This window comes from Sinohyriopsis cumingii, chromosome 9, assembly GCF_028554795.1.
Source record: "Sinohyriopsis cumingii isolate HCF-2022 chromosome 9, ASM2855479v2, whole genome shotgun sequence".
NCBI classification, from domain to species: Eukaryota; Metazoa; Mollusca; class Bivalvia; order Unionida; family Unionidae; genus Sinohyriopsis; species Sinohyriopsis cumingii.
The window spans coordinates 106,965,481-106,983,361 of NC_142969.1; the positions used below are offsets into that span (position 1 = coordinate 106,965,481).

Genomic DNA, 17,881 nt, shown 5'->3' on the forward strand with positions numbered 1-17,881 from the left:
TGTGATTTTCCAATCATATCGCTATTAAAATATTAAAGACCCAGGGGCTTCTCAGAGTGTTTTGCTATCAGGTATTTTGGCTTTGTCTGAGAAGTCTTCTTCTAATGAAAGTATTCTTATTCAGGGAGTCCATGCGTCTTTGTTCCTCTCCATTGTGTCAATTTGGCTTCAAAAGTAGTTTCAGGACCTTTGACTGTCGGAGTAATGACTTCTTTGGCTATCAACGGTATTCATTTATTGCTAGGCAATACCTAAGCTGGTGATAAAGTTATGGTTAATCCTTTTGTAAGTGACAAGCCTTGTTTGGGTCAAAACGTTGATCCTTTTAAGAATGAAATAATGTTTTATATCCAACTTGTGCAGTTATCAGTGTTATGGCAAACAGAGTCTTGAGAATGATGTTGACCATAAAATTATTCCTTTAACTGACACATTTAATTTTTAGTCTTTTGCTCCTGGTATTGATCAGTCAAAAGGTAACAGTAATCATCGTTTAACTACTCATTCTCTCTGTTCTAATCAGGATAACAAAAGACAATCACTGATCATGTTTAACTACTCATTCTCTATATTCTAATCAGGATAACAAAAGACAATCACTGATCATCGTTTAACTACTCATTCTCTCTATTCTAATCAGGATAACAAAAGACAATCACTGATCGTTGAACTAGAACAAGGTCATCAGATCTATTGTTTCTTTCAATGACCATTAATGAGCTTGAAGCCACACAAGTCCCTCTGTATTACTTTGTGAAAAAAATGGAGTAAAAACTGGAGACCAACTGAGGTAACCCGCTGGTGACAAGTGGTCAGTCATCTACCAAATTATTGTTCTGAAGTCGTACAGATGGAAAAATTCTTGAAATTCGTTTGGCGGGTCATTGAGATAATAATAAGACTTATCACAAGATCTCGAATCATTTCTATTGGCCGAAAATTAAAAGCAATGTTCTAAATACTGAATATCTTGTCACACATTTCAGATGGTAGCAAAACCCAATCAAAAGATACCTAATGTTCATCCCTGCGTTCAACGAACCATTTATCAGAATAACAGTAGACTATGTCGGTCACTTTCCAAAGACAAAGTCAGGAAACCGATACTCGTTGAAGATAATGTGTGCGTCCATAAGATTTCCAGAGGCAATTCCTTTGAGAAATATTAAAACTACAACCATAGTAAATGATTTGGTACGGTTGAGGGTGGGGTTGTTTTTGCTTTAAAGTTTTCAGCTATCCCAAATCTGTCTCGTCTGATCAAGTATCTAATTTATCTCTTGAATTTGCCAACAAAGTATGCATGAATTAGACATATAAAACAGTTTAAATTGTCTGTGTTGCACCCTGAAGGTGAAAGGGCTTTGGAAAGATTTCATCATTTCATCAAACTTTGAAGAATATGATTCGGTCATATAGCTTGGATGTAGAAAAGGATCAAGACTCATTAGGTTTCAGACTTACGAACCTGGTTTTGGATACACTGTCCGTGGACCATTGAAGTTGTTAAAAGAGATACTTCTTTCATATGTAGATTCCAAGATTAATTTTCCTGATCATGTGTTTGATTTCAAATGTAACTTGACAATGGCTTGTGAATTAGCATGAACTCATCTTCATTCTACTCAGTCAAAAATGATATTAAGCCATGACAGCTGTACAAACGAAAGGAATTTTAAGCATAGTGATATAGTTCTGGTTCTCTTGTCCATACCTCGACATCCTCTTCTGGCTAAAATATATGGTTCTTCTACAATTAAAAAGAAAGTAAATGACTTAAGTTCCATCATCATTACTCCTAGGAGGGGAGGGGGGAGAAACAACTTTGTCACACAAATATGTTAAAGAAGTTGTTTTGTTTTTTAGATTGCCAAGTTAATTATCCTATGAATTTAGTGTCCTATACAATAAGGATGTAGACGATAGAACGTAATCTCATTGGTGTGACTTTGGTATAACGAATCACTGGAATTCAGAAATATTAAACAATCTGGACAAAAGTTAAGGGGGACGATATAGCGTCAATCGAAAATAAAGTACATACCCCTTGGGACGATATAGCCTCGAGATTTATAGCGTCAATGGTAATTATCATTACAGGCCCCCAATGAGATTGTATAGCGTCAACGGGAAAATACCTTACAGGTAAAGTGACGTCACAGGACTGAATATTGGTAACAATGCAGCAAGGGGCTGACCTCACTCGGGGCCAAAGAGCGGCAAAAACCCTAGGACGCTTTGGCGTGACAGAGACAGAGATAACACATATAACAGGCAACATACAAAACAAACAAATATATAAATGACTAATTAAATTTTTTGGCAAAACAGCAAATATTTTCGAGGCATATGAGTGGCCTTTGTGTTTATGTTAACATCATTCCGTTAACATAGAGGGCATCACATAGGTCTTCTTCTCTTCCTCAAACTTCTTCTGACTTCTGGTCCGTAGATGATAACTCTCTTCAAACAGCCTTGTTTCTCCACATACATTCTTCTTTTCCAACACTCGTATCGGTGATCCGGTTAATTATCCATGATGATCTGATATACATGGGTAAGTCCGTACGGAACAGCTTGGACGATACAAGAGTAGATGATTATATGTTTGTCCACATCTTGTGACGAGAACGGGTGAAGGGAATGAACTGAACGAAGTTATTTATAGTGGAATAGCGGATCGAAACGGATTGAGTTTATTCACAAATCCTCACACGTGTTAAAAAAAATTCAAACAAGATCGGAGTCTGTCTTCCAATCCGAAGAAAGCTGACTCTGACGTCACATACCCTATATAGGTGCTCTAGCGCCTGTGTACAGTCAATCCATGAGACATAGTTTTCAAACATGACGGAAACTAAGAAGATTATGAATCGGGGTGAACCAGCCTTGGAGACGAGAAGCGATAACATAGCATTGGCTACCAAAGTCAACACAGGCCTACTTCTATAAGAGGTCGATTTTCGTTGGGATTTAGTCGATTTTCTTTCTTCTTCGCTAGAATTTGTTCTGGTACCAGTACCTTCGCCACCTTCTCCTTCCTAGCCACACGTCCTTAATTTTAAACAGAGACAGAAAGAAGAATTGAATAAAAAAATTTACAAGAGCAGAAAGAAACAGAACAACCTTTTCGCCTTCAACAGCAACAGCAAGAAGAAGAGGCAAGAAGGAGGAAACGACAAGAAGAAGAAGAATCAGCGGAGAAGATACAAGGTCTAGGAGAGAAGGAGGACAGTGTAAGTCAAACGGTGACGATACTCTTAGACATTTTGGCAGAAATAAGGAGTCTGAAACAAATGTATCAGACTTCTTTAATGCGACCCAAGAGAAAAATACCTTCCCGAGCCAAGCAACCCACCCCTGTTACTACGCCTGCGATACCACCCCTAGTGATTTCTACCAAATCATCATCAACAGGAGCCAGTCCAGAAGTAGGCCGTGGCCGTGGCAAAGGCTTAACGCAGCTAAAACTGATTACGTGACGTTCCTGGGTTTTTGTTTTCAACAAACAAATACCCAACGTTCCTTTTCAGGGCCTCTCAGTCCATTTTTAACCATGATGTACGTGTGTCTGTGTATGTGTGTGTGTGTGAGAGAGAGAGAGAGAGAGAGAGAGAGAGAGAGAGAGAGAGAGAGAGAGAGAGAGAGAGAGAGAGTGCGTGAGTGTAGGTTCTTATTATAAATAATCAAAAGCCAGAGACACTTACGTTTTCTGCCTTGCCTATTCTGGTACTAATTTTACAATTCAATATCACAACACAATACAACATAACACAACACAACACTTTAAAAGTTCATAGACTCCTTCTGTGTCTTTTGTTCACTGTCTCTGTTTTTGTTTTAATTTCTTCACTTTCACAAGTTTTTCTTCCTCTTCTCCCTCACTTTATCCTCGTCCTCTTTTCTTCTCTTTTTCTCTTTCTGAACGTGTCTGGGTTCTTCCTCTGGGGAAGGTATCTATTCTTCTTCCTGTTCGGAACCCTTCTCTTCCTCTTGCTCCTGTTATTTCTTAGGGCATTCTGAAGACCAATGTCCTTTCTCATGACAATGATAATAGGTATCTTGACTGTTGTCTCTTATGACACATGTTTGTTTGTTTTTTGACGGTCTGGACACTCTGTAGTCCAGTGCCCTCTTTTCTTTCTTTTCTTACAGATATAGCAAGTATCTTGACTTTTATCTCGAAAGAAGGGTGAGTAATCCATTGGTTTGTCTGAAGAAACATTTCGTATGCCACCTCGCAAAGCTCTGATCAGAAGTTCAATCTGTGTGGGCTCTTCCATCGTTCTGGCCAGTTGAGAGTGAAATTAATGCTGGAAGGAAATGAACTAACCCTGTATATATACACTGGTCTGATATGATATAAAGGGACCCATGGCGTTTAAAATGTAGTCATTTTACTTTTTCAGTCAAGATGAAATGATCGCTGCATGTCATAGAAAAAAGAGAAAAAAGTAAGAGGCAGAAACCTGATTTGTCGCCTCGTACAGTAGCTGAAGTTTTGGCACAAATTCATGCCAGTGATTTCGAAGAAGACATGAGTGAGCCAGATTCCAGACCAAGAGATTCTACACCCAACCAAAGTTCACCACCATTAGTAAACCCTGAAAAGTACTACCACATTCGAGAGGAGGAAAAGCGCTCCTCTAGAAACGTTAGAACCATGGCTTACACGTACACGGTTTAAATATTTCAAGTCCCACGCACAGCTGCAGAAAGTAGAAGGGTTCATTATCGAGGTGTACGATTCTTTGTTAACCACACTGAAATGGCAATGTCAAGCCAAAGAAGACGATCGCTTGAAACTTTCTATTCGTCACGATAGTTTGACGTCCCCCGTTTGGATCGAGTTTAGCAGTCCGTCAGAATGTCATCTTCCAAAGTTATCGACAAGATTCAACAACTGCAACAATCCAATGACAAGTTTCACATCACCGATGGAAAAGCCACACTGTTCGTGACACACGTTTCTCTTCCCCAATGGACCGGACGACACAAAAAGGTGCTACTGGGCGACAAACCTCGTCACATCAATCGTAGGCTTGTTCAAATCAACAATCCTCAAGACCAGATGTGTTTAGCCCGTGCCATCGTGGTGGGACGACCGTATGCCGACAAGAACGACACCTTAGGACAAAAACTCAACAATCGGACCGAGCCGAACAACGAAGAGAACCAGAACTCCTGTGGCAGCAAGCAGACCTGTCCAAAGACACGCCCTGTGGCATTCCTCAAATGCAAAAATCGCAAGACGTAGTGGTTCCACACTACACGTTGAAAGTGCACCCTCAAGACGTGCGCGGACCTTTGTTGTTTCGAGGCAAAGATTTCAAAGACCGAAAATACATTCACGCCTATCATCACGATGTATGTTTCGATATCATTAGCAGTATCACCGCATTCCTGGGATACGGTTATTATTGTAAGAAATGTGACCATGGTTAAAAGAACTGAGAATAACGCAAGCATTGCGGATAGAAATGCTCAGGATGTTTGGCCTCTCAACCCTGTCGGGACGAAGGACAAGAACGTGTCCATTGCCCTGCTTGCCAGTGCACTATTGTTAGCCTCGTCTGATACCAACAACATCTAAAGACGCAAGGTTCACATCAGAAAAGGGCTTTTCAACTGATGTATTGTGCCCCACGTTGGACAAGACATACGTACCAATAATGCCAAGGTACACGAATGTTCAGGAAAGAAACGCTGTCACATTTGTCACCAAATCGTGGACTTGGAACACGAATGCAACATTCAAAAATATCATTCCAAACAAGAGGAGGACGATGACCAGAAAAAGGCAATTTCATCTCTTTCGATTTCGAATGCATGTAAGAGACTGGCATTCACATTCCTAATTTCTGCGTGGCTAATCGAGCGTGAGAGAAGTGCATCCAAGAACATATCTTTAGCCATTGCCCTTACTGCAGCAAGATTCCTGGAGGACGTGAAAAATCTTTCGGGGACCGAACACGCTAGCCGATTTCGCCCAATGGATCTTAGACCCATCGGCGAGACTTGGCGCCAAGAGGACATCAAACGTTACGGAGATTGTCATCGCCATGCCACGGTGATGGCTCATAATTTCTCGGGATACGATGGCTAATTTCTTTTGAGATACTATACGGAAAAAACTACCGAACGTCCTAAAGTAAATTTGAAGGAAGTCAAAATCATTTCCATGCAAGTGGGACAAGTGCAGTTTTAAGATTGCCTTTAAGTCGAATGCTTAAAAAGTTTGGAATGACAGAAATGACCAAAGCTTATTTTTACAGCACATTTTCAACACCGAAGCCAATCCACACGCCCTCTACCCCATTTGTCTGAGGCTCACGCCTACGACCCTGACAACATGCGTACCGAACAACGAGAAGCTTTCTACGTGGGGTACCAAGCTCACGTCTCTGACACCTTCGACTTTCAGGAAGAAATGTTAAAGTATTGTCGTTCCGACGTGGACATTTTACGGCGTTGCGGTGTGAAATTTAGAGAACTGTTCATAGAACACGGAGAGATCGATCCTTTGAAAAAGTATGCACCATTGCAAAAGCGTGTTTCTTAGTGTACCGCCAACGATTCATGCCTGAAAACACCCTGGCTGTCATCAGCTCTCCAACGACCAACTTTGTCAAAAGTGAACGCTCGGTCAAAGCCCTAGCTGGCGTCAAGAAAGATAAAAGGATCCAGCATGCCCGCAAAGAGGTAGGCGAAAAGACCATTGGAACATGTTCCGTGGATATCTAGGGCTTAGAAAATACAAGATCGTGTACGATTTGAACGGTTGCTTATTTCACGGATGTACCCTCTGCTACCCTGAACGTGACACTAAAAATCAGTTTTTACAACGGACTATGGAATAGATGTACCAGGATACTTGTCAGCGGCTCTTGAAGTTAGAACAGAAAGGAAACCAAGTGGTGGAAGTATGAAAACATGGGTACTATCACAGTTTGAAAACCGATCCTGAGTTTAAACGTATCGTGGAAAGTTACAAGCTGGTGGACCCACTGAACCCGAGATAAAGTTTGTACGGAGGAAGGACTAATACCACCTGTTTCCTGTACCAAGCCGACGAAGAGAAAGGAGAAGAAATCAGATACTTGGACGTGTGTTCACTGTATCCATACGTGTGCAAATATTGTCGCTTTCCTTCAGGGCACCCGCAATTGCTGACAGTAAACATCGACCTGGACAACATTCGATAAAACGATGGATTGATCAAGTGCAAAGTCTTGCCTCCCACCCACTTGTACCATCCCGTGTTACCTCACCATTACCAAGGAAAACCGAAACGTGCAAACAAGACCTATCTCGTCAACACACCCAGGAAGAACTTGCCTTGACGGGAATGTGTGTCAACGTGGGATTGTTCAAAGCTCTGGACCTGGGATAGCACTGTTAGAAGTGTACACAATTTACGACATTCCTAGGACACAAAAATACTACAAGGGCGACGAGACTCAAAAATGAATTTTCGGAGACTATGTGGACGCCTTTTTGAAACTGAAACAAAAAGGTACCACAGTCCCGAAGACCAAACGAAATTCAAAGAGAAATACTGGGAATAGGAAGTCATCACTTTAGACCGCGTGGACAAAAAAGAAGGAAGAAGATCGTTTGCCAAAGTGATATTAAATTGCTTACGGAGTAAAATGGCACAACGACCGTCAGACAGAGTATTTGACAAAATCTTCCACGTACTTCCAGATGATTCACGACAAAACTAGCTACATGAAACACGTGGACATCGTTCGTGAGGAATTGATCTTAGTGAGTTACGAAGAAGAACTGGACTTTGACGAATTTGGAAATGCCATCATTGCAGCTTACGTGACAGACCATCCTCGCTTAAAATTGTACGATTCTTTTGAATTGTTTGGTCATCAGTCCTGCACTTTGACACGGACAGTTGCATCTACGTTGTATGCCCGGGTCAACGTCACCCTGACATCGAAGAAGACCGTTTAGGAGCCTGGACAGATTAACAACCCGACGACAAGATTCTAACTTTTGCTAGTGGCGGTCCTAAACATTACGAGGGCTACGAATACCGGGACAAACAAGGAGAAGTGCACAACGAGTGTAACGTGATTCTTAAAACCTTAAGTTCCATTTTTTCCTTTTTACCTTGTTTTTTTTCCCCCAAGGAAATACATTGTTTGTTAAATTTTACAAAGCTTGTTGTCTTCACTTTTTTCTAGTTACTGTTATTAGAGCCTAAACACGTAACATAAGACAAGAACGAGTCTGAGCAAACCTAGAGTCCCCCAGGTTTCACCGGTAATGGACTAATAACTAAAGTATCGATACACGTTACGAAATTATCATGTGAAGTATTGAGTATAACTGAAATTAAATTTTTTTTAAAATAAATATTTACACTCATTGTTTCTAATTTACCTTTGCATTATTTTTTTTCCCTAGTTTGTTTATACTTACCTTCGCACTAAATATTTTTTCTTTTTTATGCTTGTCCTTCAAACGTTAGTTACCAAATATACTCAAGTCATTCATAGTCACTTTTAAAACTTTTTAAAAATGTATCCAATATTAATTGTGTTTTTAGAAATAACTGTATAGCAGAGCTAAACTGAAGATCTAAAGTGTACTCATATTTTACACTGACAATCATTTTTGTTCTGGATTAAGTCTTAATACATACGTTACGCTCTGTAATGTATGTATCAGTACTTTATACACAGTGATTAAATCGCTTATAAACAAAGATGTCACTATATTTTAATGTATGATATCTTCTCTTTCTTTTTTACTGATTCCAGTCCAATAAAAACGTAAGCGTCAATCAAAAGTTTTAATTGGAATCGCTTACCTTAAGGTGGGTTTTAGTACATGGCTTGTCCTCGTTGTACTTTGTGTTTTTTTTTTAAATATATACATGTACTGAGAAATGAAAGATAGCGGCATTTCACCTTTCAGCATGCGAAGTTGGCCGGCTATCATCACGTGTTCCGTTGTTTAGTATATCTTTGTCACGTATGTATCGGTATTATTAAGCATTATTTATGCTAAAATTTGTAAAAATATTGCTTGATAGATTTATCAAGATTTTATTTTCAGACATATATGAAACATGATTACATTTTTGAAGGGTATATTCATTCCTTTGATTTTGGTTTCATATTATTTGGACCAAGTAACGTAAGTATCCCATGTTCTATAACCAATGAACATCACAACATATGGCACGTAAAAGAAATTATGCATCAACAATAATCATTTATTTGGTTGTTGTTGTTTGTTTTTGTTTGTTTTTTTATAATAAAACGTACGAGTGAATTTTTAGCGCCTTGCATCCTCCCCAAAAATCTCGTATGCATCATGACCTTAGCGACCTACATTCTGAAGTATCGTGAATGATTATTCAAAATTTGCTTTTAGATTTCTCTCAGAGTATACACGATTGATTCAGAGACGTTTTAATTAAATCTTCATTTTTGATTTTTTCATCTTTATCTGACAGAATTGGCTCATAATTACACTAGCGACAGTAACGTAGGTATTGATATACACCATTTAGGTTTCGATATTTTCAGATCCAAGCTTTATTTATTGTTTACATTGATTATTTTATCTTTTTGTAATGATAGACCTATATTGATATAGCAAAATGGTATGCATTAAGGAAAAAAAACGTATATAATGAGTTAACCTGTCAGCGACATTGATTTGTGCCTCATTAGTGAATTTGGGTCAGCAATGGTTTTTGTTTTTTGATAGAACTCTGAGTGAAAGTATGGATCTCTATTGTTACGACCGCAACAAAAATATTTTCTGCGTACATAGTTCATTTCAGTTTTGAACTGATAAGTCAATGACCCAGGATTCTTACCACGTTCAATACATGTCATTTGTTTATATTTTATTCAATAGTGCATAGTATTAAATGCGACGTGCATCTATTTCATTTGCTAATTTAGTGTATGGAAAGCAAACACATACGTTTTAAAATATGTCTTAGTCGTTTCAAAATCTAAAAAGACTCCAACCTACAACCACTGTTGCTTATACAGATACGTACCCTAGCAACTAAGGTGATCCGCCATTAGAATTAAAAAAGTACATTGTCTCTCAGCTGTCAGGGAGCAGCGTTGGAATTTCCATTGACAGGACAATGACATCAATGTTTGGGCACATTATTCTAGATTCGGTCCAGTTTGTATGGTTAAGAAGTATTGCAGGACCTTAACTGCAGATAGACACTCAAAGATGGCAATGAATTAATGGGATTTTCCCTTGATGACTGCTCAATGCACGGGGATTTCCCCGCATGATAGGTGTGCACGAAGTGTCAACTGGTTCTAGCACAGAGCTTTAATCTTATGTAAAATTATACTCTTTAAAGGAAATAAGAAAGATCTGCACAAATTGCTGATACAAGCGACATAATGGAGAATTTACCAGGGTTTGTGAGGGAAATGTCGGCAGATTCAATCACCCCGGGGAGATCGGCTGCGTTAACTGAGAATTACGGTGTAAATCAGCCTGTAGTCCTGTCGCTTTCGGGGTCATGTCTTGTTCCTACCACGGCCTTAGAGACGAGTCAGGGGCTAGATGCTGGTGTCAGCCACATAAAGTGTAAAACAGGTGAGGGTATTATCTTTTATGTAAAATGATTAAGAAATGGAACACGTGAACAATGAAGTGATATTTGCCTGAAGAGAAGCTGAGGGGGTGGGGTTAGACACAAAGTCTGCAATAGTAGTTCAGAAATAAATTTTCAAACCGATCTGGGGTGTCTCAGGTGTTACATGTAATGTGTGTGTGTGTGTGTGTGTGTTATCTGGATTTTCAATGTAGGATCATGTCCCACTTAGTCACATTATCATGACAGGCCTAACTCTAACTTAATGCTCTGCGCCTAGCAAGGTAGCTGTTAGTACCATTTTTATAAGTTTTTAGTATGACTCGGGGGGGGGGGGCGGACGGGGGTCAAACCCTCGACCTTCCGCATCCAACCACTTAGCCATCGAAGCGGTCTATATGTAATGTGTCTTCAGCTCATTGAAGTGGGCAAGGCACCAAACAAGATCCCTAAGGGCCCATAATAAAAGCACAATGGTAATACATGAGGATGAGTATGACTGGGCACGTATGCTTGGATAGGTAATAGGGTGCCCATCTAGTGATCGGCAGTACTGGGTTCAAACCCCAGTCTTGTCTGTGCTTTATTCTCTGTTACACATAGCATATGTAAGCCAGCCCATTTTCATCATTATGCAGTGGAAAGGCAGACTAGGATATGTGGGGAAAATAAACTAAAACAAAAATGATTAGGGGCACTAAGGTGGGTGTAACTGAATCGAGGCTACATTATTAGCATTTATCTTTAACGTTTGTGATAGAGGAAGAGGGAATCAGTTATGATGATTGAATTAACTTTTGCTCTGATATCAGCATTTGTTTGGTTACCCATTGACATATATGTGATTCTACCTGTGGTAGGACAAAAGTACAGTTTAAAATCCCATCTAATGCACATACTGTTATCGTTGAAATCTGCTATACTGCTTTTGAAGATAAAAGATTATTTTTATCTAAGACCAAAAAAAGCATGTTCATGTACTCAGTCCTCACATTTCAGAAACCAATGGGAACCAGTCTAAAAAGGATTTTGCCTGCACTCTGGATCCATATAAGTTTTTTTTTTCTCGTTAGATGCCACCCTGCAATATTCCATAAATTTATTGCCGGTGATCAGTTTGATTGTCATCTGTACGGAAAGTTATGAAGAGTAGGTCATAAGGTCACAACACATATCCAGTTTTCACCATTTCGTCTCAGACCAGTTGGAATGATGGTCACAACACACATCCAGTTTTCACTATTTTGTCTCAGACCAGTTGGAATGATGGTCACAACACACATCCAATTTTCACTATTTTGTCTCAGACCAGTTGGAACGATGGTCACAACACACATCCAATTTTCACTATTTTGTCTCAGACCAGTTTTGTACTTTTTCAAAATGACCATCATGTCTCCTAACGTTTGCTTGATATAAGTAACTGAAGCACTTGTGTCTTTGAAAACAATTGACAGTTGGGCCAGGAGTGATATAACATCTGTCGTGAATAACATAAATTGCAAGTGACTGCTTATCGCATCATTTTCAAGAAATGTTTGGCCTTTCCAGATGCGTCTGATGAAGTTCCTTTCTGGGAAGGCAGCTGGTAATAGAAATAACACTTAATGAAAATCCAGCATTACTGATTAGTGTAAAAATATGGACCAGTTAATACAGTTAATATAATACGTATAAAATAAGCAATAGTAATGAGTGGTGATACATCTTAAATTCTTACATATACAATTTCCACCTCCTGAATTGAATTGTCTCTGTCTGTGCATCCATCATGCTACTGAAAGAATGTTTGCTTTTCACTTTCAGCTATAGAGTGAGCAAATGTCACAGACTGTTTATCATTCCTTCCTGTCTTTCCAGCATCAACCCCATTGCTTTCATCAATCTGACACATCCTGACAGAATGAAGAAATGGTCTTTAGTTCTTTCCAAATGCACATGCCTTTGAAAACCAATTAATGAGCTAGTCAAACACATTCTGATTTAAAATTTAAAATTTCCACGATTTTACCAGTGGTGAACTCTTCTGGCGATTTCTGCATACCTGTTCTTCTCCCTCAATTCTATTTGTGTTATTCTGTTTTCATGTGTGACTACTGATTCAGTTTTCATGTGCAATTACTGATTTAGTTTTCATGTGTGACTGCTGATTCAGTTTTCATGTGCAATTACTGATTCAGTTTTCATGATTCAGTTTTCATGTGCAATTACTGAGTCAGTTTTCATGTGTGACTACTGATTCAGTTTTCATGTGCAATTACTGATTTAGTTTTCATGTGTAACTACTGATTCAGTTTTTGTGTGCAATTACTGATTAGGTTTTTATGTCTGACTAGTGATTCAGTTTTAAAAAGGAATCTGCTTTTTTTTAGTGTTTTTTTTAAAATGAACTCTGTACATGAATTATATTGCATAATGTTGTTCACTCATCATAATTCAGCCATTCCTTGTCTTGGGCCCATGTCTGTTGACGTGTTTGTTTATGCTTTTCCCTATCATAACAATTATTCTTTTTTTGATGTCATTTTCTTTGAACTTGTGAATTTTTTCAGTTGCTGAACATGTAAAAAATGCACATATTCCCTGTCTTGAAAGGAGTCTTATTTTGAAATATGAGAAGTCAGGTCCCATTTGTTTTATATTACTTAGTGGCGTTTGCGTCTCAAAAATGCACATATTCCCTGTCTTGAAAGGAGTCTTATTTTGAAATATGAGAAGTCAGGTCCCATTTGTTTTATATTATTTAGTGGCATTTGGGTCTCTAAAATGTATAGAATTGGTTTTCAGAATAATTCAATTGGAGAATTGAAGGCAGAAAATAAAGCCACCATTTGAAACAAGACATTAAATCGAATCCTCTAAGGGCAATCATATACAGGGGAAATATGCCATTAGCTCTGCGAGAGCATGGATGTCATCCAAACATTCCTATTTATTTTTAATTTAAAATTATAGCATAATCAGACACTGACTGTTGACAACTGAAACTTACTTGTCCATCAGACTAGTGAACTTATGAAATCTACTAGTCTGAAAGCTTTTAGTCCAAAATTTTCTAGTCAAAGGCTAGCAGGCTATCACTAATTTTGAACCCTGCATTTTAAGCATTTAACTTGGGCTTTTTGCATACTGTATATATACACACACATTCATACAGCTGTATATGTAAGTTGATCTGGATATCAGTATTAGATTCAGCCTTTATTTCTTCAAGTGCTTTTGGGTTCTGTGCTATTTTGGGCAACTGCGTGTTGGGTATTTGGGTGATGGATATTTCTACCCATAGATCTATTTGTGTTCATTCTATATTGCACCTCCAAACATTAATTCAGTAGCTACCATAAATACTCACTTATAAGTTCAGTCATACTGCAAACAACAAAGATCCTGATCTGTTGTAATAATGCTCCTGTAGACCAGGGTCTATGGGTTTTTTTCTACTGATTACTCCTAACACACTGCACAGATCCAGATCTGCTTGTGCATTATGCAATGACAGATCTTCGTATGAGCAGTTTGCAGTTGGACTTGTCTTATAAGCAAGAATATATGGTTATCTTAGAAATATTTCTTTTCCCATCAGTACAATCATAACCAGTGTCAAGGTACACTTAAAATTGGCATCAGATAACTAAATTTGACATTTTTCAGCCTCTATGGAGAGAAAGAACGTTAATAATTATCAGAAATCAGCCCCAAGGGTGACATTCGTAAACTTCTAGATGCAAGCACAGTCATATAACATCATCACCCGCAACAGTTGTTTTGATTAAGATTTCACACAAGTGGCATATTACTGGAAGAGGGAGTAAAATAAAGAGAAGTTAAGACATGAAACATTACATGTTTCTTTTAATCAGACATTCAAAAGAAAATATTTTTCAGACTGTTGCCTTTAAACAAAAACGATAGGTGTGAATAATACTGTAGGAAAATCATTGACCCAATTACCCCCACCCACCAGCAAGCTTCTGGATAATGTTGTTTTGTGTAAAGTTTATTAGTCTTCTGTAAAGGAAAACAGAATTGTTATGATTAAGTAATAATACAGGGTCTGTACTAGTTGTTGGTCAATATTAAGTAATAATACAGGGTCTGTACTAGTTGTTGGTCAATATTAAGTAATAATACAGGGTCTGTACTAGTTGTTGGTCAATATTAAGTAATAATACAGGGTCTGTACTAGTTGTTGGTCAATATTAAGTAATAATACAGGGTCTGTACTAGTTGTTGGTCAATATTAAGTAATAATGCAGGGTCTGTACTAGTTGTTGGTCAATATTAAGTAATAATGCAGGGTCTGTACTAGTTGTTGGTCAATATTAAGTAATAATGCAGGGTCTGTACTAGTTGTTGGTCAATATTAAGTAATAATGCAGGGTCTGTACTAGTTGTTGGTCAATATCAAGTAATAATGCAGGGTCTGTACTAGTTGTTGGTCAATATCAAGTAATAATACAGGGTCTGTACTAGTTGTTGGTCAATATTAAGTAATATTGCAGGGTCTGTACTAGCTGTTGGTCAATATTAAGTAATAATGCAGGGTCTGTACTAGTTGTTGGTCAATATTAAGTAATAATGCAGGGTCTGTACTAGTTGTTGGTCAATATTAAGTAATAATGCAGGGTCTGTACTAGTTGTTGGTCAATATTAAGTAATAATGCAGGGTCTGTACTAGTTGTTGGTCAATATCAAGTAATAATGCAGGGTCTGTACTAGTTGTTGGTCAATATTAAGTAATAATGCAGGGTCTGTACTAGTTGTTGGTCAATATTAAGTAATAATGCAGGGTCTGTACTAGTTGTTGGTCAATATTAAGTAATAATACAGGGTCTGTACTAGTTGTTGGTCAATATTAAGTAATAATACAGGGTCTGTACTAGTTGTTGGTCAATATTAAGTAATAATACAGGGTCTGTACTAGTTGTTGGTCAATATTAAGTAATAATACAGGGTCTGTACTAGTTGTTGGTCAATATTAAGTAATAATACAGGGTCTGTACTAGTTGTTGGTCAATATTAAGTAATACAGGGTCTGTACTAGTTGTTGGTCAATATTAAGTAATAATGCAGGGTCTGTACTAGTTGTTGGTCAATATTAAGTAATAATGCAGGGTCTGTGCTAGTTGTTGGTCAATATCAAGTAATAATACAGGGTCTGTACTAGTTGTTGGTCAATATTAAGTAATAATGCAGGGTCTGTACTAGTTGTTGGTCAATATTAAGTAATAATACAGGGTCTGTACTAGTTGTTGGTCAATATTAAGTAATAATACAGGGTCTGTACTAGTTGTTGGTCAATATTAAGTAATAATACAGGGTCTGTACTAGTTGTTGGTCAATATTAAGTAATAATACAGGGTCTGTACTAGTTGTTGGTCAATATTAAGTAATAATACAGGGTCTGTACTAGTTGTTGGTCAATATTAACCTTATTTTATGCCTTACTGAGTTTGGTTGCATTTTGTGTTTGATGTTTTGCTGGCTTTTGGCATGTTATATACACAATATTCTACAAATATCTTGATGAGTGAATGTATCTGGAAAAGAAGTGACCATTATTTCATGTTCAGTGACTTTGTTCAAATTGTGTTCAAAGTTCATTTCTTGGGTCTTTTTGATGCTCCAATCATGAAACTTGATAATTGGATGCATCTTGGTTACTACATTACCCCTAAAACTAAAGAAGGTCAATGCGATCTGCATTTTCTGGCTTACTAACTTGAGTTTTCGATGTTTATTACCCAGTAATGTCAGGTTTCTTGTGGAACAGGCCCAGGACAATGATAATAGCTTTTCAAGATTTTAAGAACCATGATTGTAAAAAATTAATACAAAAATAAGAATCAAAATCTGTTTGTTATAAACTTGTTCCCTCTACAATGATATGACAGAAAATAGTGTTCTTATTTATTATATTGTTTTAATGCCTTCTCTTATAGTTAGCTACATAGGTAGATTGGTGGGTGGGTGGTTTTGCAATACATCAGCACAATACTGACTATATGATGCTAATTGTAAGTTCAGATTTTAATATGATTACAGTTCAAATGTGAAGATAAAAGATTGCTATAAGATCTTTAGTTAAAAAAGGGTCAAGATTGCTTTAGTCTGAATTTATTTTCTGCCTGGTAATTTATATAAATTATAATGAATACTGGAGAACATTGAGGTGAGCTTTATAAGTGTTCATTACAGTCTGGTTTCACAGGAATTCCCTGCTACCTCCAAACGTTTTATTCTATAATAGACCCTGGTAATATCAGCAGAGTGTTAAACTTTTTCTATTTGCCAATTGGAAAAGAAATAATAAAATTAGAAACATAATTATTCTTGCTTTCCTTTTGGCTACTTGTTACTAAACGAACCCCATTTCAAATTTTCTTGACAGACTTGGAGTATTTGTGATAAAACATGTCTTTTAAACAAGTTTTGTTCAAAATGTTTGTAACTCTTCTTACAAGAAGAAAAAAAATCTTTTGACAATGAAAGTAACTTTTGAATAAATAGAATGAACAATGATATCTTTGATTCACAGAGATTTATAAAATTCAGAGCTTCCTAACATATTTGAAAAGCATTCAAATTTATCATTTCACCAAATTAAATTTTTTGTTTTTTTTAATTGATAGAATTTTATAAGATGATGTGTAAAATTTAAGATTCTACTTTTCCCCCCCCCCCCCCCCCCCGAGATAAAAATCTGTTGTGTCCAATACAAAGCTTTTCTTTATATAATAACTTGTTTAAGGATATGGCATGGTATGCACACTATGTGTTCTCAGTTTCTGTCTCTGTCCCTCTCCTTTTGTTTGGCCCTCAGGCCACATGCAGCTCACTGCTTCATATTTTGTCACCTGTGGCAATGTTGGCAGTTCTTTTGAAACTAATGCATTTTAATTAATATGCATAATTAGTGATATATGTTCTTACCTATGTGACCTGCAATCTTAAGCATGTAGACCAAATAGTACCAATAAAACATTGACCTTGCAGAAGTGTGAAACAATTTAATACCAGAAATCTGGGTTTATTTGGGGGACTATGCTTTCCCCTCTTCCAGTCTTAGTTGTCATTTCCAGTAGACCACATGGGTTTTAGAATAGCCTGCCCGATAATTAGCAATAAAAATAACGTGAATTGGGGTTCTTCCTTAAAACAATCATGGTTTATTCACATAATACATAAAGGTAAATTGTGAAAATTTCCTGAAACATGTAGGTAGAAGTATTTTGTGTTGTACAAATTTAGCCCAAAGTGTCCAGGCCACACATTGGG

The 17,881-nt window shown here is 37.6% G+C and overlaps 1 protein-coding gene across 1 annotated transcript in view; it reads left to right on the top strand.

Moving 5' to 3' along the window:
* Window positions 1–10,075: 10,075 nt before the first annotated feature.
* LOC149792434 (ecdysone-induced protein 78C-like) overlaps window positions 10,076–17,881 on the top strand; it is a 147,021-nt gene continuing 139,215 nt past the window's right edge. Inside the window, exon 1 of the mRNA XM_089971001.1 lies at window positions 10,076–10,605. Coding sequence (XP_089827127.1) covers window positions 10,407–10,605 — 199 coding nt within the window. The 5' untranslated portion in view covers window positions 10,076–10,406. The remainder of the gene's footprint in view (window positions 10,606–17,881) is intronic.